General features: G+C 41.1%; 1 protein-coding gene and 1 pseudogene across 1 annotated transcript; one reads left to right on the top strand and one right to left on the bottom strand.

Annotated features, from left to right (window-relative positions):
- The first annotated feature begins 13,172 nt into the window (after positions 1-13,172).
- Positions 13,173-13,790, top strand: LOC143593638 (uncharacterized). The gene has a single exon (XM_077073210.1). The coding sequence runs from the start codon at positions 13,173-13,175 to the stop codon at positions 13,788-13,790; it is 618 nt and encodes a 205-aa protein (XP_076929325.1).
- A 4,945-nt stretch (positions 13,791-18,735) lies between these two features.
- LOC143593637 (high-affinity nitrate transporter 2.2 pseudogene) lies at positions 18,736-19,377 on the bottom strand (annotated as a pseudogene).
- Between the last annotated feature and the right edge of the window lie 2,409 nt (positions 19,378-21,786).

The following is a 21,786-nucleotide window of genomic DNA, read 5'->3' as shown; positions in this document are numbered from 1 at the left end:
TACTCCTAATCTGTGTTAATAAAAGCTAAGAGCCAACCTATACCCTCTATTCTTATATTTTGAGTACTTAAAAAATGCACTAGCCAGAAAAGAAAGCATAATCTGCATAAAATTATATTGCTTAAATCTGTATTAAATTAATTATAGGATAATGTTCGTAACAACAAATGTGAAGAGGTTTACTCGTTTATATAAAACTAGTTGTTTGACCCGCCGCGATGCGGCGGAGTCTAGTGTAATTATCTTTTTTTTTGTCTTAAGGTTCACAACTGCAAGTTGCATATGAAGTGGTCGTGTTGTAGGGAAGTGTAAGACGGTAAAAAAGGAGCAAACTTTGACCAAAACAACCGGGAAAAATTTGACCTGATTCATTTCTAACCAAAATAGGTTTGGACCAAAACGGTTGACTAATTGTTTCCGGTCCGGTTTATAACCTGAACAAGTTTGGGCCCATTAATCGATTGGTACACCTCTATATATTACTATGAAACCAGTTTGCAGTTTGCAATCACGCTTTAATGAATTTCACATAATACAAAAGCTTATAATTAAAGAAAAATAATTACACATCTACGAAATCACTCTACTACAATACTTGTACCTCTTTGAGCTGTTTATAATAAATAAACAAAAATGTTGTGAACGAACCTGTAGATTGATCACTTCTTGGCCAACTCACCTAGCCACATTCAATTCTTGATAATAAATCATCAGTTTTCAAACCGCAAGTGCTTGGGCCTCCAAATTTGCGATGCATAATCATCTACAAATCTTGCTACCATCTCTCATTGCTGTTTCATCAAATTTAAGGATATCCCACACCAAAAGTCTAGCAAAACAAAGTATATTTGATCTTTAAAATAGAAATAACTCTTCAAGTCTAAAACAGAGATCATAAACTTACCTACAATTTGTGCACTATGAACAGCATAATTCAAATTTGGCCCTTCTCCTTGGAATAAACATTTACTTCAACTATGACCAACAGTGTGACCTGCATACCTAGTTGGAATAAATATTTAGTTATGAGTAGATAAATTTTCTCTACCGGTTCCCAAAAGCTTTTGTTTATAAAAATCTAATTAAGCAATTCTTCACTAAGTTTTGAACTAAAATAGTAGAATGACCCGCCGCATCAGTGTTTCGAAGACGATTAACAAAAGCAGTTGAGGTATCTTTCATCAACCAAACTGACCCAAAGTTACCAGACGCGGCGTACACGTTGCAGGTCGGGTGCCAAATCAGTAATCAAAATATTGTACTAATGAAAAAAATAAGAATGTGATCTTTTATTAGATCTTTTATTTCACACATATCTTCTTTCAGCGGAAAAAAAAGTTGTTTAAAGTAAATCAAAGTTTCAAACTGAATCCAAATGCTCAAACCAGTATAAAACCATCACCATAACACGAAGAGATCAAAATAAATAAAAGGTGCAAAACAAACAGGCTCAGGTCGGCTAAACAGCTGCAACATACGTTGTCACGCTAGAACTTAGAACATCATCGATCATAGCCATAAACCGTAAAATATAATGATAGATTCATCAACAAACATCACCATTTGCCAACCACCACAAACCAATCCACCTTCACCAAAAGTTATGGGGAAATCGTGTCCCCCTCTTTCGACCACTGACAACAACACAATTACTAAACGTAACAACAGTCAACCATCGAAAAAGACATGCCCACCCAGCAGACCACACAACAGTGACCTAGGTTTCCATAATTGGAGCTGGAAGCAGCAGTGTGATAGGGAAGCTGCCTCCGACAACGGCTTCAAAAAAACAGTAGTGATCAAGGGCTACAATGACTTCAAATGATCCATTATATATCCCAAAACTAAATGCACCACCAACAAGTTAGAGTTTTATATCAGAAACCCTAACCAACAAAATCAAAAGCAAAACAAATGCATAAGTTGAAATCCATGCATCTTACCAGCTAGGGTTTCGAAATAAACCCAGCAATGGCAACCAGACCACCATCAACAACGATTCCAATAAAATCAGGAACCGCAACCATCACGCCACCGACACCAAGGGTTTCAAATTTAACCCGACAACGATAGGCTATGATGGCAACAGAAACGGTGATGGAGACAAATTGTGGCGACGAGCGGTAGAAAAACAGCCAGCCTCTCAAGCGTCGGTGGTAATGAAACTGAACAGTTGTTCCCCTCAGTTTTGATAAGCAGAACAAACAGACAGTGGATTTAAGGGTCCAATGAAAACATTGTATAAATCTAATTGCACAATATACAACAACTAATGCAAAAAGTTAGTTAAAATTGTATATTCATAAATATATCTATTTAAAATTAATTGAGTACTGCATATAGCTAATATGGCAAAATAATAAGCATCAGTAAACAACATTAATTGTGAACTAAATTATTAATAAAATAAGCTTGGTACTACTTTGGACTTTGAAAGAACTACGCAAGACATATTTTGATTCAACTAAAGTTAGGATCATTATCTTCTTCCTTAGTTCCTCCCTTTATTCTTTAGAGTTTCATAACACCATTGTCCACCAAAAATTTATATTATTAACTTCTACTTATGTTTACTCTTTTTCTTCACTTTTAATAGCTCTAGAAGAGGTTATTTAGAGGGCTAAGTTGCTAAAAAATCTGTCAACTGGGTTTCCCGTTAAACAATTTTGGCTGCCTGTTCCACCTCTGCTCATGCAATCAGATAGACAAAGAAGATGATAATGAAATCGATGATGCTTACCGGATGTGCGTCGAACTTGTGCGGGGGAGGCGAAGGAGAAGCGGTGGCCGACGTAGGTGTGCGGCGTGGAGCTGAGTGGTGGCCGGCCGAATCAGGGGTGGAAGAAGAGGCTGTGTGTTTTTAAGGGTTGAACAAGTGAAAATAAACTGATGAAATAAAAGATGAGAAGACGCCAGAAGATGTAAGAAGTTGTTGGTCTATGTCAGTGCGAAGAAGAGGACGAAATACATGTTTTAATGAAATCTCTTCTAAAAAACAAACAATCTGTAGACCTAAACATTTGCGCGTGGTCTGCACGGCGCATGCAAAAGAGGTAAAGAAGATCTTTCTGAAAATACGAACACCCTGTTAAAGAGTCTCAATGCAAGTCCCAATTGTGAACTTGTTGGACTATGCATACGCTGACTTAAAAATTGAACCGAATAAGAAATATTCGTACATGTATGAGACAAGTAGATAAGTTTCCCAATTAACTTTTGACATCCATACATATTTTCTAAATGAGTATATATTTTCTTTTTTCACAAATGGTTATCACAATTAGGGTGAGTAGAATACCAAGTTAACTGAACCGAAACCGAATTAACCAAAAAAACCGCACCTAACTGAGGGCCACGGGATTGATTAAACAAACAATAATACGTAAATAACAACAAATATAATAAACGAATCTTTTATTATTGATTTGTAATTGAAAACAGATTGTTTACAATGGTGTTGGTCGGAGGTATTTATACCCACCGACGGTTATTCCCGCAAAGGTCGCGATGGTTCGTACATACAACGCAACCTTTCGTTTATTTTCTAACTAATTACAATAATATACATCAACTATTAACTAATTACACTTTGTACCCTAACTATACTAACTGAACTTTCTAACAAAGTTTATCTATTCTATAATAACTAACGAAATATTTAACGAAAGTTTAACGAGATCGATGATTAACCAACAATCACCCCCTTAATCTCGATCTTCAACACGGCTTGCTTTGTCTTCATAGTAGCGTAGTTAAACTATGTATGAGATGAGCCTCTGGATCTTCTTTTTCTTTGTTTTTCCACTTTGGGCATTCATATGCGAAGTGACCATATTCATTACATTCATAGCACTTGAGATCACTCTTGTCTTTGCTTCTGCGACTCGCATTTCCACATCTTCTTTCTTCTTTGAAAGGTTCTCTTCCTTGATCTGTGTCTTGCCTTCTATTACCACGACCTTTTCCATGACGCCAGTTCTTAGGATGATTACTAGCCATCAAAAGCTTTCTTTCGTTATCGTGTTCTGGTTCGTCTTGACTTTTAAGGCGTTCTTCAAAAGCTCTTCCTACCGCTTCTTCAAATGGAATTTTGTCAATTTTCAAATATTGCTCGATAGATGCCACGATTGGTAGAAATTTCTTTGGAACTGAATTGAGCAATTTCCTTACAATTATCTTATCCTTGAGATTGGAACCAAAACTTTTAAATTTGGCTCTTATGCTTCCCAATTTTCCAGAGAAATCACTCACGGTTTCATTTTCTTTCATCTTTAACTTTTCTAACTCGCTCCTTAATGTTTGTAGACGCGCTTTCTGAACTATATCCGCTCCTAGGTGTCGAACTTTTATCGCGTCCCACACTTCTTTTGTTGTCGGGTGTTGTGCCACTTGCATCAAAATATCTTCTGGCAACATTTGGGATCATTGCCTTGGTCGTATATGCCTTCTTTTCATCAGTTTCTTCTTCTGAGCTTACCGCTTCCCAAAGACTATAAGCCTTTAAGATTGTCTCCATCAATAATGCCCATGTCGTATAGTTTGACTCAATCAATTTTGGACATTGAAGAGATATATTCCCTTGCTCATGAATTTTTGTTGATCCACTTGATGAATCTTCTTTGCTAGACATATTTACTTCTTACTCGATTGAACCACGCAGGTTTTTCTCTTACCACACAGGATTTGTATCACACACGATTTATATGCCACACAGGTCTTTGTTTGCCACACAGGTCTTATTGCCACACAGGACTTAGATTGCCACACAGGTCTTAAGTGCCAGACAGGACTTAAATTGCCACACAGGTCTTAGATGCCACACAGGTCTTACTCTTGCTCTACGAATCATGAAGGTTCGGAGCACTTATTCTCAATGAATCACGAAGGTTCGGAGCACTTATTCTCAATGAATCACGAAGGTTCGGAGTCTTGCTATTCGAATCACACAGGTTCGAATTGTTTCTTCAAGTTTTTTTTAAATTTTCCAAAATCAAATTCTTGAATTTATTTACTTCCAAATATAATTGTTTTTAAAACAATTACCTTTTTTATAAGAAACTATTTACTTTTCCTTTCCCTTTATTCAAATTTTTATTTCTTTAAAAATCTTGAATATAATTTTTAATATTTAAGGAAAACAATTAAGTTTCCTTCCTTTTTGCCTGACCACGTTTCAAATTAATATGCCACACTTTTGGACTTTTCTTTTGTTTGGTTTTTGACTTCACTGCCAATACCAGCCGTTCTTTCTCGTCGCCAACCGCCGGATTTCAACAAAACAATAGTTCTGATTTTCCTTTCGATCGGAACTTCTCTCAAGTGGTGATTCTTCTCCGTCTTCTTCTGGTCATTCTACGAATTCTAATCTGCAGGTATGTTCCCTGTTTTGTTCTTACCGATTAGGGTTCCAAATTTTGGGGTTTTTTTTAGAGCCTCGCTCTGATACCAATTGAGGGCCTCAGGATCGATTAAACAAACAATAATACGTAAATAACAACAAATATAATAAACGAATATTTTATTATTGATTTGTAATTGAAAACGGATTGTTTACAATGGTGGTGGTCAGAGGTACTTATACCCACCGACGGTTATTCCGGCAAAGGTCGTGACGGTTTGTACATACGACGCAACCTTTCGTTTATTTTCTAACTAATTACAATAATATACATCAACTATTAACTAACTACACTTTGTACCCTAACTATACTAACTGAACTTTCTAACAAAGTTTATCTATTCTATAATAACTAACGAAATATTTAACGAAAGTTTAACGAGATCGCTGATTAACCAACACTAACAAACCGAACCGAAACATTAACCGCGGTTAACTTTTGTTTTTTTTAAACCGAATTTTTGGCTTTGATTCGATTATCCATTTTTAAAAAAACCAAAAAAACCGAACCAGACCAATTGATGGTGTTAAAGATCGTCCAGATGGTGAGGAATTGACTAAACTTTGAAGATAAATAAGATGATGATGAAAACTGAGACTAAACTTATAATGTTTTTAAATTAAGAATTTTTGAATAATATTAAACTCTATTTAGCAACTTCGTATCCGTACGTATAGTTTCACGTAAAACGTGTCTATTTTTTGTTTTTTGAATTCAGTATATATGTATTACTTTAAAACGTTCTTATAAAAGCTTAAAATATGCATTTTTATTTTTAAATTTTTTTTTGTAATGTTTACATATAATTGAAAAAAAAATCGAAAATAACTGGAAAATTGAAAACTGGAAAACTGAACGATTTGCATATTCAAATAACCAATTATTTTGGTTTCGGTTTGGGTTTCGCCTAATAACCGAACCGTACCATGCTCAGCCCTAATCAAAATATGCTTTTGCTCAATTGAGGCATTAAGACGTTTATGTTAGCCCAAATTCAGCAAGAATCTCAACAAACATATTTTCGTTGGCATAAACACACACTGACACACCAGATTAGATTGTGAATAAATAACTTCTAAACAAAGAAAATATTTGAGGATTTCAAGATCTTTGTTATGTACCAATCTTGTACAACTCCCATGTCACAGATCGTGGGTTCTAGTGTTTCTAATTCCATGCTTTTTAATTAACTAAAATAGTTGTTTGTTTAATATTAACAGTGAGTAGTTGTTAAGTAGTGGGTGGTTACTATGGAAGGTTATTTATAGCTTGTTAACATTTGTTTTGATTATGAATGAAGATATGAATTAAGTCTTGTTATCTCTCTATTTTCTAATCTGGTTTCCTTCTTATTTCTTTGGCTAATCGATTATCGGTTAGAACCACATCAGTGGTATAAGAGCTGCCGTGATCCCCCCGGACTTATAGCTGCTCAAACACTATCCAGACCTGAGTTCCATCAATGGAAATAATCCTTTGCACAACTCGAGTCTCGGTTTGAAATTGTCTTCGCAAAGCTCCGATCGAACCGACACGCGTTCGAAGCCTGGCACACCCATGCACCGCCACCAACGGTTTCCACTTCCGCACTACCACCACCGGCGGTTGTAAAAATAGCCACACCACCGCCTACCCCAACAACCGCACCTGTGTCGGTTCCTAAACTCAGAACCTCAGTTATACCAACATCAACCCCACCACTTGGTGATAAGGGTTTTGACAAACCCACATTTTGTGCCATTACTTTTGGTTTTAATCGCAAGGCTCCAAGAGATAAAGAAAAGAAATTTCTTATCTTCCATCTTGGGAGTAACAAGATTAACAACAGTTTAGTCAGACATTTTGTCTAGAAACTTAAGAGGAGTTCACCAACTGAATATGTCGTTGGGAAACTTGACTCCCAACCAATGTGGCAACTAATCAAGTCTTCATAGTTGATAAAGGAGCTATCAGTAGAAGGCGCAGTGGCGTATCTCGAGTGGCGCCCGCCATGGCGTACCATCTCGACTGCGCGGATTGCCATGGTACGACTCGAATGGCGACCGCCGTGGGAACTAATTTCGTTCTTGTGGACAAGAACGTTTCGAAGTGTGTAGGATTTTTATGTACCAATCTCGTACAACTCCCATGTCAGATCGTGGGTTCTAGTGTTTCTAATTCCATGCTTTTTAATTAACTAAAATAGTTGTTTGTTTAATATTAGTAGTGGGTAGTTGTTATGTAGTGGGCGGTTACTATGTAAGGTTATTTATAGCTTGTTAACATCTGTTTTGATTATGAATGAAGATATGAATTAAGTCTTGTTATCTCTCTCTTTTCTAATCTGGTTTCCTTCTTATTTCTTTGGCCAATCGATTATCGGTTAGAACCACATCAGTGGTATCAGAGCTGCCGTGACCCCCCAGACTTATGGCTGCTCAAACACTATCCAGACCTGAGTTCCGTCAATGGAAATAATCCTTTGCGCGACTCGAGTCTCGGTTTGAAATTGTCTTCGCAAAGCTCCGATCGAACCGACACGCGTTCGAAGCCTGGCACAATCATGCACCGCCACCAACGGTTTCCACTTCCGCACTACCACCACCGGCGGTTGTAAAAATAGCCACACCACCGCCTACCCCAACAACCGCACCTGTGTCGGTTCCTAAACTCATAACCTCAGTTATACCAACATCAACCCCAACACTTGGTGATAAGGGTTTTGACAAACCCACATTTGGTGCCATTACTTTTGGTTTTAATCGCAAGGGTCCAAGAGATAAAGAAAAGAAATTTCTTATCTTCCATCTTGGAGTAACAAGATTAACAACAGTTTAGTCAAACATTTTTTCTAGAAACTTAAGAGGAGCTCACCAACTGAAGATGTCGTTGGGAAACTTGACTCCCAACCAATGTGGCAACTAATCAAGTCTTCACAGTTGACAAAGGAGCTATCAGTAAAAGGTGCAGTGGCATATCTCGAGTGGCGCCCGCCATGGTGTACCATCTCGACCGCGCGGATTGCCATGGTACGACTCGAATGGCCACCACCGTGGGAACTAATTCCGTTCTTGAGGACAAGAACGTTTCGAAGTGTGTGGGATTGTTATGTACCAATCTCGTACGACTCCCATGTCAGATCGTGGATTCTAATGTTTCTAATTCCATGCTTTTTAATTAGCTAAAATAGTTGTTTGTTTAATATTAGTAGTGAGTAGTTGTTAAGTAGTGGGCGGTTACTATGTAAGGTTATTTATATCTTGTTAACATTTGTTTTGATTATGAATGAAGATATGAATTAAGTCTTGTTATCTCTCTATTTTCTAATCTGGTTTCCTTCTTATTTCTTTGGCCAATCGATTATCAGTTAGAATCACATCAATCTTAAAATAAAAACTTTAGTTTTTAAAAGTGCTTTAATATTTTAAATCTCTTTTATGTTATTTCCAGTTTTGACAACGTCCTCCACATATACAAGAAAAATAATATTTGACATGATGAGAGAAAAAAACTTGTTTATTTCCTAAGTTCCATAACTTACAACCTTGTAAAAAGGGCATCGTAAAAAATACACTCGTCAGCGTTTGTTTTTATTATTTGAAACAAACTACACTGAAGAGCTGCCATATGAATTGGGCTACAAGACATGTCACAAAGCCCAACAATCCCAAGACAACCCACTGGCCCATGAAACCAGAGCCCAGATCAAGAGCCAAGAGGCGGGAATAATATAGCATGGAGGGAAAACTACTGTTGACTCGAGAAAGGTGAAGACCACTAGCGCACGCATGACCAGGGAGAAAAGAGAGTGACAGCAGGCAAAGGGATTTTCCATATGCTTTCGGCGATGGAGCAGAGAGTTCGTAGGACAAAAGGATAATCAAGGTTTAGAGGGTAAAAGAGGCACTCTTAGAGAGATATATATAGAGGCATAAATGTAAAGAGACATCATCATGTAGTACACAAAATTCACAGCCAATATATATATTCTCTCATTATCACTATATTATCATAATCACCATACTTTTCCAAGAATCACCACTTGAGCACACGTTCCAGCATAATTCAACGTAGGCTCGAACATTGGCGCCATCCGTGGGACCTTTAATCAAGGATCTCACTTCTTTCTTTGGGAGAGATGGCTGATTCAAACCTGACGGGAATGCCTGTGGATTTTCTCTCAGGTTCCAGCGAAGAAAGCACGATGATAACACCTGAATGAACCACCATGAAACCCCAACCCGACAAAGAACCAGGAAATACCGACGGACCGGTGACGATAGAAGACGAGACAGAAGGGGAAGAAAGGCAAGAAAACAGGGTGGAGAGAGAAAGAAACACCGAAGGAGGGTGGAAGATAACCCCTGAATTCATTAGAGCACACAAAGATACGCTTAAGGCGTGCCTAGAAGAACAAGAGAAAAGGGAAAAGCTGATGGCGGTCAAGACTAGACTATCGTTTGATACCTTAGGTCCAGTAGGAGGGGAAGAACTAAAAAGGCCGGAGAAAAAGATTCTGGGGCACTTCTAGTGTCTTTGGCCACGCTCCTAGCCTCAGCCAAAGGGAAAGAGAAGGCCTCTCAGTGGGTGGTCTATGCCTTCCTAGTGCTTGAATTTCCCCCAGACCCTGACGGGGGGAGCCCGAATCTGGTTCGACAGCCTCGAACCAAGGAGTATTGATAGCTATGAAGAGTTGAGGGAAAAGTTTTTGCGAAACTTTAGCCAGAAAAGGAAGGCTACGGCGAACCCTAATGATATCTTACACATAAGAAGAAGAGACGATGAAAAGGTGGAGCAGTTCATGGACCGATACGTAGCAGAAAGCATGAACATCAAAAGGGTACCTGAAGTTATGAAGATCAGCGGGTACATTAATGGAGCGAGGTTCTCACAGCTCACGGCGAAGCTGGGAGAAGATTTCTCTACCATCTTTGACCAGCATATGGATCGGGTACGAGCTTTCGTTAGAGGAAAAGATACTGGAACGAAGCTAAGGGAATGGGAGACAAAGAGGGTCGCCCCGAAGGGCAGAAACGGGGGAAGTATATGGGAGGTTTGAGTCCCGGTAAGGGGAGGTCTCCATTCGAGAGAGCCTATTTCGCCCCATATCGCCCTCCCCCGGTTATACCATACCAACCCCAACCCCCAAACGCGCTAGACGTCCTTCTGGCCGACAAAGCCAAGTATACACCAAAGACTTCCAGCCCTTTCAAGCAAGCTTACAAATCAGACCCCAGGGGTACTGCAATTATCACAAGAGCCAGGGACACACACCCGAGAACTGTGTCCAGTTGAAAAAACTGTGGGAGGCAGCCTTGAAGTCTGGCCAGCTCCCTCTCCCATCCAAAGAATTTCCGTTGAAGGTAAAAGACGAGGATGAAGACAGACACTTCGTCGACATGATCAGAAAGAGAGATTACGATGGGGATGAGTTAAGAAGAAACGCTAAGATGGGAAGATTGGGGCTTTGGTCCAGTAATTCGTCATGGATGAACGCTTCCATATTGTTCCCGGGATTGGAGGAGGAGGAAGCTCGAGAGATGCCCTTGAATATTTCAGCTAGCGTGGCGGGACACCGAGTGGCTCGTGTTCACGTCGATGGTGGGAGCGGGGTAAAGTTATGTATGAACACTGTTTCGCTAGACTTCAAAAGAATATACGAAGCAGGTTGGAAGAATATATATACCCTCTGATGGGATTATCTGGAGTAGTGGAGCCTTTAGGTTCCCTCACACTCCCTTTAACGTTGAGGGATGGTGAGAAAACGCAGACAGTAAGCCTTCCATTTTCGGTAGTACGGGCTCCCTCGAAGTATAACATTATTCTCAGAAGACCGGGCATGAAAGAACTCCGAGCCGTAGCCTCCACGTTTCATGGATATTTGAAATTCCCCTCCCCGATGGGGGTGGAAACTGTTCGATCCTCAACAGAAATTGTTGCTAGCATCGGAACAGGTAGCAAGATCAAGAATGCACCACAAGGGACTGAGGAGTGGGTTTTTAATGGGGATCACCCCAAGCAAACGGTCAGGATATGGACTCAGCTGTCAGACAGAGTGAAGGCTATTCTCAAAGAAGTGTTACTGCGCAATATTGATGTCTTCGCATGGAGCCACGAAGACATGACTGGGGTTCCACCCATTTGGTGCGACACAGTCTAGACGAGTTCTAGTGGATGGAACCCGTCAGGCAAAAGAAAAGAAGCCTGGGTCCCGAAAAGAGTCACGCAGTCCTGGAAGAAACATGGAAATTGTTACAAGCAATAATAGTGTGTGGGGTGAAGTATCTCCGGTGGATATCAAACCCGGTGATGATAGCAAAATCCGATAGTAGTTGGCGTTTGTGCATTGATTTTAAGTACCTGAACAAAGTCTATCCCAAATATTCGTACCCTTTGCCTGAAGTGGAGAAGAAGATTGAATCTCTCTCCCAGTTCCCGTTGAGGTGTTTTCTAGACGCCTACAAAGGGTACCACCAAATCCAGATGAACCCGTGAGACGAAGAGAATACAACATTATATACCAATGAGGGAACTTTCTGTTACACCAAGATGCCCTTTGGTTTGAAGAACGTTGGGGCCAATTATCAGCGATTCATGGATCAACTTTTCGTTCCACAAAGGGGGAGAAATGTAGAAATATTAGTGGATGACCTGGTGGTAAAAAGCACAGACGAAAATAGAATGTTGAAGGACATTAGCGAGACTTTCCAGATGTTGAGAGGGCGAACATGAAGCTTAACACTGGAAAGTGCTCATTTGGGGTCAAGGAAGGGAAATTCTTGGGAGTATTGGTAACCAAAGAAGGGATGGAAGCAAACCCCGAAAAGGTGGAGGTATTGCTACGAATGAAGCCCCCCCCCCCCCCCACAAACATCATGGAGGTCCAGCGACTGAATGGGAAACTCGTAGCTCTCAATCGTTTCCTGTCCAGAATTGCTGAGAGAACACTTCTATTCATGGCGGTCCTCCGAAGGAGCACGAAGAAAAACAAATTTTGCTGGGACTCTGAAGCTGATAAGGCATTACATGAAATAAAAGCTCACCATTGTGAGCTTCCTACCATCGTGGCCCAGCGGCCAGGGGAAACATTGATACTTTACCTCTCCCAGACCGATCGTACGATCAATTCGGTCCTCATGGTCGAAAGAGGGGAGGCTCAAGTTCCTATATACTTTGTAAGTCTCACGTTGAAGGGACCGGAGGAGAGGTACTCACCTATAGAAAAACTGGTGTTATCCCTCATTTACACGGCCAGGAATCTAAGGCGATACTTCCAGGCTCACGTGATACATGTTCTGACTGATAGGCCTTTGCAGCAAGTCCTTATGAAGCCTGAAGTGTCAGGGAGATTGGCTAAATGGGTGATTGAACTGGGTGATCACTCCATCGAGTACAAGCCCGGACGTCGTTCAAGGGACAAGTTTTAGCTGACTTCATCACTGAAACAGTTCCTTTAGATGAAGATGTACGCAACCGCCAAGGAGAAAACAAAGAGGAGTCCGACATGAAGACACGAGAAGGTTCAGAAGAACCCTCCTCGATCCTCTATACAGATGGAGCTTCCAATGGAGATGGAAGTGGTGCGGGGTTGATTCTTATTAGTCCCGAGGGTTTCGAGCTGACATATGTGATACGATCAGATTTCCCTAGCACCAACAATGAAGCCGAATTGAGGCACTGTTAGCTGGACTGAGAATGGCTCAAAAAATCAAGGTCTGACGTATAAAGGCTCATATTGATTCGTTATTGGTGGCCAACCAAATAAAGGGAAGCTACGAAGCAAAAGATTCAAAGATGGCGGAATATTTAAAAAAGGTTAAGGAGTTGATGCAAAGCTTCGAGGAGGCTGAGGTGCTGCATATCTCACGAGGGCTTAACAAAAAGGCTGACTCTCTAAGCAAGTTAGCCTCCGTAGCTTTTGATCATTTAGCAAAAGACATCAAGGTAGAAATCCTTGGTCAGCCGTCAATTACACAAGTTGCTGTAACCAATGTGGAGGTACAAGAGGAGAGATGTATGACACCAGTCTTGCTATATTTACGAGAAGGGGTCGTGCCAAAAAATAAACAGGAGGCCTGGAGACTCAGAATCAAGGCACTCAAATATGAGATTATTGAAGGGGCTCTATATAGAAGGTCGTATTTGGGACCCTCCCTTAAATGTGTGGACTTGACAGAGGCGGAATATATCATTCAAGAGATACATGAGGGCATTAGTGGAATGCACATGGGGGTAAATATGGTGGCTACTCGAGCCATGAGAGTTGGATATTATTGGCTAGCGATATTCCTGAGCGCGTTAAAGGAAATACAAAGATGTGACAGCTGCCAGATTTACGCCCCTGTCACTCGTCAACCGAAGCTTAACCTCATACCCGTCAGTTCATCTTGGCCTTTCCAAAATTGGGTATAGATATAGTGGGCATGTTCCCTGAAGGGTCCGGGAAAGCCCGATTCCTAATCGTGGCCATTGACTACTTTACAAAATTGGTGGAAGGTAAGCCACTCACGTCCATCACCGGACAACAAGAAAAGATATTTGTGTGGGAGAACATCGTGTGTCGCTTTGGGCTTCCCCATTCCATTGTAAGTGACAACGGGAAGCAATTTTCAAGTGTTTTCTTTAAGGAATGGTGCCATCAGCTGAAGATTAGGAAAATATTCACATCCGTGGCCCACCCCCAGGCCAATGGACAAGTGGAGAGAGCAAATCAAAGCATTGTGGAGGGGATTAAGAACCGGCTGGGTCGACAGAAACATTCAGGGTCGATGAACTACCCCGTGTCCTATGGGCACACCGGACAATGCCTAAAGTCAGCCACGGGGAAACCCACTTCAGTCTAACCTATGGTACAGAGGCAATGATACCCGTGGAGATAGGCCTACCAACTAACTGTACCTCAATGACTGAACAAGAAAATGAACAAGACCTCATACTCAATTTGAATCTGGCTGAAGAGAGATAGAAGATGGCAGCGAGAAGAGAAACCGAGAACAAAAAGAAGATGGAAAGAACTATAACTCAAGGGTGAGAGAGGTCAAGTTCAAGGTGAGAGATTTGGTGCTAAGGGAGAACGAAGCAAGCAGGCAAGAGGACCAAGGCAAATTGGGCCCTAGATGGGAAGGACCTTACCAAGTCATCTGGGATGGGGAGAAAGAATCTCACAAATTGGCATATCACTCAGGAGAGGAAGTCCCCAGGACTTGAAACTCCATGCAACTGAAGAAGTATTATGCCTAAGACCCCACGGGAAAAAAAGAAGGGCGGTAGTAACGACGTTAATTTTTTGGAAACATTCAAAGGATAGCGTGGCTTCTTAGAGATCTTGAATAACCTCTCCTTGAGGATGACAACACACTATAACTGAGCTTCAAAAGTTATCTTCTGGTATAATCTAATTGTGTGAAGCAAGAGATTTAATGACAATGCATTTTGTTTAAGAAATTAGATGTGTGCACATGCAATAATAACTAAAGTAAAAAACGTTCCTCTCCATGAGAACAAGCAAAAGGATCCATTTGCAACTACAAAAACGCTACCTTTACGCCGTAAAAGGCATAAAGAAGGCCCTGCCAATGGGCTAAATGGTTAACCAAACAACAAAAACTAAAACCTAGAACGTTCAAAAGGAAATCACTACGATTAAGATACTACGGGAACCATGCCCAAGGTACTACGTTGCCTCTAAAGGCATAACATCCACATAAAAGTCTTGACCTCCAGGAGGTCCATACACAAAACATCAAATATAAAGCAAAAGAGTCTTATAGCAAACACTTGATAAATCCCTACGGATAGGGAGAAAGAGGGTCAACCTCCGACGAAAGGGCCTTAATATCATCCACCGAGATTTCGGGAGTAGCAGACAGCTGGGTCAGGATTGGAGGAATATAGGCATTGTACGCCACAAAAGCTTATTCGACTTCGATAACAATAGTCTATAAGAAGGTGGGAACCTCGAGAATCAGAGTCCCTTAAGCACTGTGGTCGTATCCGACCTTTAACCCATGCTGAAATCTTGATGAAAAAATAGCTCTACTGAGAACGTCACGAAGCTGACATGTCTCTTGGCAATAACGAGCTCTTCCGTAAACCAGCCAGAATCCTTCCGTCACTATCCATGATCGATCCTCACGAGCACGGTTCAGCTCTTCCTGCAACCCAGCAATGACTTGGTCCTGTTGAGCCCGAGCAGCCTCGACAACCTTCTTGAAAACCTCAAACTTCCCACGTTCTTGTTCCAACAAAACTTCCAACAAAAAATATGTGACATAAAGGAAACCGATAAGAAACAAGAATATCAACAATACAACAACAGTAAGGAAATACATGACACATACCTCAGAAAGTTTCACCTGGGCAGCCTGTGAAGAAGCATACTTAGAGTCAAGTTCGACAGCAAGATTGCGAGAAGCCGCCAGCTCAGCAGTCAGGGAAGCAACCTCTCCTCTGGATGCCTTCAAGGCACCCTCGAGGATAAACAATTCTAAGATCCTCTCATCACCGAGGACAAACTTCTGCCTTAGGTCTTGAATTTTCTGTTTGTCCTTCTCAGCTGAATGTTTCAATGTGGAAATCTCCTATTCATTTTGACGAAGGATGAGATCAGCATCCATTACCGCTTCACTTGTAGCTCCCCCCAAAGCCATGGCACGATACAAGTAAGTACCAAATTCGCCCGCAAGGGAATCAACCGACAGGGACTGAATGTGATCATAATTTGCTGGAGGAACAACCTCAGTCAAGAACTCATGAGCCTATTGGGGAGTGTTGACACAAGACCCCACAACCAGCTTCCACTTAGGAATGAAGATGTCTTAAGAAGAGGACCCTCCCAAGTCAGGGTCAGGCGAGTCATTCCCCATAGGTGCTGAAGTCTTGGGAGATTTTCCTTTAGGGTCTGTTTCTATCACCTTGGATGAACTGGCTCCTTGATCCACCGTAGCTGAAGTGACCACTAGAAAAGAAAAGTCCAAATCCAGGTCCACAATTTCATGAGAGGGTGTTGGAACCTGCGAGGAGGTGGAAGATTTACCCAAGTAGGGACGTTTGGAGCTATGCGACCTACCCTTCATGGAAGCATCAAATACATCGACAAGAGGATTCTTGCGCTTCGGGGTATCCTCAACACAAGCTTGAACATCGACAACAGCAATGGATGGATCCAACGAAGCCGAACTGACTAGGGGACTCGCCTCCAAGCTCGTAGTTTGGGATACCGGAAGCATCACAAATTCAACAGCTTTTAGAGAACCCTTCTTGAGGATCTCCATCAAACTCAGTTCTGCAAAACAAAAGACATGAAAGAATCAATATCAGAAAATGCAAACAGAAGAAGAACAAAAAAAGAGAAAGAGCGTGCAATAGACGACCTCTTCCACCCTCAAACACGGCCGGGCGAATCGACGGATCAGACCATATTTGACTCAGCCCAGCCATATATAACAAAGGTTCAGGATAAGTCATGGCTTTGGTTTTATTGTCAATCAGCAGCTTATACAAGTCGTCTTGGCTTGTGGGTGAACACGGTGCTATATAGTTTATGGTGGAAGATAAGGGCGGCGACGGTTAAGACCATAAGCAAAATCCGGCGACACAAAGAAAAAACTATCTTTCCATTCTCGAGGGTAGAACCCGGTAGGCATTTTTGAATAACACGATGAGTACTTCTCCACGGAATGACGTTCAAAGGTGAACCAGTCACCATCAGATTTTAAACGGTAAAATCGCCGAAAAAGTGGTACTGTCGCAAAGCCCCCCCCCCCCCCCCCCAAAGGCACGACAGGCCATCTCGAGGTGAGTAACACGAAGATAACCTAACGGATGCACTTAGGAAAACCCTAGATGATGGTGTTTCAACAAAGTTGTTTAAAACTCAGTAAGAGGATAACGGATATTAGCAAATTCCAGGGTTTTCGTATAGATGGTCATGAGGTTAGGGCGACTAATGGCGGTCTCGCCAGGTTTGGGTAACATCGGAGATAGAACAACGAAATCTGAAATTTATAACCCAAGGTAAGCATTTTCTGTTGAGTTAGGGTGGAGTTAATCGAAGACAACCCTTCGCGACTCATGGTAAAAATAAACTAGGAAGGGAACGACACTAACATGGCATAAAGAGACGAGGTAACGGACAGATAGTAGACGGATAGTCACCGGACTTGGAGATGAGAAAGAGAGAAAAAGAGGGTGGGTGAAAGTGAATAATGTTGATGGGATATGAGAAGGCTTGTGATATGATGGCTGCGTGGGTAGGCGTGTAAATTTAATTTACACCGCCAAAATTACAGTTGCACACTAGGCCGGGTTGTTGGGCTGCAGCAATCAAAGTTGTGTTGGGCCTTTGAAGCAAGAAAGAAGACCAAAGGCCCAGGAGTACTGATGGAGTTTATTAATTATTACCTTTGTCATAAATAACAAAGGCAATAAGCTGGGGGACTTGAAGAGCTGCCATATGAATTGGGCTACAAGACATTTCACAAAGCCCAACAATCCCAAGACAACCGGCCCACTGGCCCATGAAACCAGAGCCCAGATCAAGAGCCAAGAGGCGGGAATAATATAGCATGGAGGGAAAACTACTGTTGGCTCGAGAAAGGTGAAGACCACTAGCGCACGCATGACCAGGGAGAAAAGAGAGTGACCAGCAGGCAAAGGGATTTTCCATATGCTCTCGGCGATGGAGCAGAGAGTCCGTAGGACAAAAGGATAATCAAGGTTTAGAGGATAAAAGAGGCACTCTTAGAGAGATATATATAAAGGCATAAATGTAAAGAGACATCATCATGTAATACACCTAACTAAAATTTCTCAACTGGTTAAGAGAGTGCTTAAAATTAAACAAACATTCATATAGAGTTATACATATTAAGAAAAATGGGGGAGTCCTGTATGGACAAACTCTAGGGTTAAGATTACTAATTAAATCTGTCACAAACCCGATATATTGTCATCTCTAGTGGAGTAGAGATGTCCCCTAACATTCCTCTCTCTCATACAAATTATTTGTAAAAATAAATTCAATAAAACTTAGTTTTCATGAAACTTACATCCAAACATTAAAAGTATTACAAATTTCTCTCTTCTCATAAAAAACGAAAGGAAAGAAAAAACGTCTTGAGAATGAAAGTATCCCCTAAAAAAATATGTTCCATTGAGTGACCATAGAGAAGCAAATTGTACCTGTCACGTTATCAATTTAATTAAACTCAAGCCACACCGAGTGACCATATAGAAGCACACACATCCATGTTCCATAGTTTCTTGCGTCATAACATAAAAGCTGAAAAATGATCTAAGATATATAAACTAACTAGGAGCTAAGTGTATCATATATGTACTTGATGCATTAAAAACCTCAATTAGGTATAAGTCGTACCTTGCCGAATTTATCTTGGACAAAATCACCCTTCTTGTGAAGGGCAGGCAAATCTTGACCTAGAGTTAATACCGATATGCAAGTAGGTATAAAAAATGCGATCATCCATGCAATGACCGACATCTCAGTGCCTAATTTCTTGATGATCTCAAACAACACCAACATCAGGAGCTGCGTACCATAGCCCGCCACGTTCCCCCACCCAGCGTACGGCATCTTGATAACCGCGCTGCTCTGGCATGGCACGAACGTATCCACTAACGAAATTAACCCTATCATGAATCCGATGGATATGTATCCACTAACGTCACTAACGAAATGCTTAAAAAAGATTGTGGGTGATGACAACATTATCAGGACTGTGCAGCCATAGTCAGGTCCCAACAAGTCGCACACGGCACCAAGAACCAGCCTGGAGAAAATGCTACCAGAAACATACGCGATCTCGGCAATCCATATGTCGGATTTGGTGAGATGGAGGTTTTGATGGATGATGGGGACCAGCGGAGCGGTTACCCTGGTGGAGATGAAGGTAGTGATGAAAGCTATCGAAGAGAGGTGGATGGCGCGATCTATGTGCATTTTTGTAGATGCCACAGAGAACCTTCTATCGAGGTCCATGGAGTTAATTCACGTCGTTAATATTATTATTATCTCTCTTCTGATTAAACTACTTTGTTTTAATCTTTTAGTGTTGGTGACATCTTTCTGGACATATAGATCATTAAGGTTGAGTAACGTACTATCGTTCACAATGGTTTACGTTTTTATGCATATATAATACAGATGTCTAAGTTCAGAAAGGTTGATAATTAGTTTTTAAACATGGATCGATAAAGGTTGACAAATGAAAAAAGAAAGGTTTAATTAATCGGAGAACTACAAGGGATCCCAAAAGCTATTTTAGACATTCAAACACCCACATGAAAGGGCAGTAGAAACCTCCGCCAAGCGGACCTACATAGTATGCAAAACAGTCACTAATTACAAAGTACAGCGCACTGACAAGTATGCACGCTGATGGGCGTTCTACTAGGCGCCGAACATTTTCTGATGTCTTGGGAAAAATGGCTCCAAAGATCTTCCTAGGTATGATACAAAAAAAAGTATCTCGTTGAAAAAGACGTTCAGCCAATTAGAAACGAACAACATATTATCAATAGTATTACATAGTACTAATTGGTGGATTTCCTAACATTGCAGATGGCCCATACATTCTATTCCCTCATCCGGCTATAAATAACATGTAACCTCCAACGGTAAAGGGATCTCAACTCCTGGGGAGAACACTCATTAATGCATACTGATTCTCACGCCGTAGGGTGGTTACGAAAAGACCCCCTTATCCTCTTCTCGTAACGAGCTCACGGTGTTCTGTTTTGTAAGAAAAGCTACTTAGATCTACAAGATTTTACTCAACTGCTCGTGGGAAATACTAAACATTAACCTAAGGACTAAGTGATTAGGCTAAGGGTCGATTAGTGTTTCTTCATTGGCGCCATCCGTGTATTTGCTAGAACTCGTTTTCCTCAAGAATTTTTTTTTTTAATTTTCTCGGCCGAGATGAGTGGTAAAACACCTACCCCCATGATGGGACAAGCGTCAGCCACCCAACAAATGGGTAATCCCATGCTAGAGACTGTAACATCCCGTTTTCTAGTTTCGGTTAATAAACGAAAGTATGAGTTATTATGAGTCGCGCTAGTGTTGGGTTAAACGGATATGGGTTATGGACTTGGGTATGAAAGAAAGAAGGAAAGTCCATGGGCAAAGCCCATGATCCATAAATATATAAACCATAAACACCACTTAATTCCTCATTTACACATATTTCATACACCATTCAAAACACACACACTTAAGCTCTCTCTCTCTAATCCTCTCTCTAACCGAAAAATAGAAGAGAAAGCCGATCCCGACCCAAGGTATGATAGTATTATGTTGTATGAGCTTAAACCCGTTAGATATGGTCACGAAACGACGAGCCGACATCGTTAAACCGTTTAAGTCACGAGATCCGGGTGGAATCGGGTATAAACCGAACCTAAGATGAGCTTAGGGATCACCCTAGCCCAGATCTGGATCAAACAGGACGAAAAACGGTGAAAAACGAATTAAAACTCGTTTTTCCGGTGAATCCGCGGTTTTCCGGCGGCGCCAGAAAAGTTAATACGAGGTATGAATGTCAAGGAATGTTTTTGACATTCCCTGACCTAACCCTAGTTCTCTAAGGGGTAACTAACGAATTAGAAGTAATTCGTTAGCTGATTCGTCTGAGGAAATATAACGAACTAGCTTCAGTTCGTTAAGGAAAAAGATAGCGAATTACCCTTGATTCGCTATAGTTAAAAGATAACGAATTGGAAGGTCCAATTCGTTACATAGACTGGTTCTCTATGGACTGATTCGTTAAGGGTCCAGTTCGTTAGAGGGTTCAATTCGTTATAAGAACCAGTTCGTCATGACAAGCCAATTCGTTAAGGATAAGTAACGAACTAGAAGTTTAACAGAATTACAGAATGGTCCCTGGACTTAAAGAAGACTGATTTAATTACAAAAAGCCCTTGAACTTTTAAGTTGCAAATTAATTAACGATTCAAAATGTTAATGGAAAATGTGATAAGACAGTTAATAGAAATAAATTTTTTTAGCTCGACCCCAGCCAGGGGCTCTGCCCCTTGGACCCTGCTAGGGGCTGCCGCCCCTTGACCCCGCTGCCAGGGGCGCTGCCCCCGGACCCCCGTTCGTTGAGGGTTATAATTAGACTAGAAGTGCGATATGGATAGTGATACTAATTAATGCGCGTAATTGTTATACAGTTAGTCGTGCATAGCTAAAGAGGGGAATAACCATAAACGGTGAACGCAACCGCATTGAGGTGAGTTTCTAGCCCCACTTCCTTGTTATGTTTTCGGGGCTGTGTGCATACTCGATGTGATAGTTAATACACATACCTTAGGTGATAAGTGTATGCCTTGTATGATTTATGTATGATGATTGCTTGATGGTGTGTGAACGATCTTCAAATAT

This window comes from Bidens hawaiensis, unplaced genomic scaffold (genome assembly GCF_021521415.1).
Source record: "Bidens hawaiensis isolate Kalapana, Puna unplaced genomic scaffold, B.hawaiensis_p1.1 tig00042426_1, whole genome shotgun sequence".
Taxonomy (NCBI): Eukaryota; Viridiplantae; Streptophyta; class Magnoliopsida; order Asterales; family Asteraceae; genus Bidens; species Bidens hawaiensis.
Note: the sequence above shows the minus strand (reverse complement) of the source record. Positions and strands in the feature narration are given on the sequence as shown.

Excerpts from the sequence above, each read along its gene's own strand:
- LOC143593638 (XM_077073210.1), top strand. The coding sequence starts at position 13,173 with ATGGCGGAATATTTAAAAAAGGTTAAGGAGTTGATGCAAAGCTTCGAG.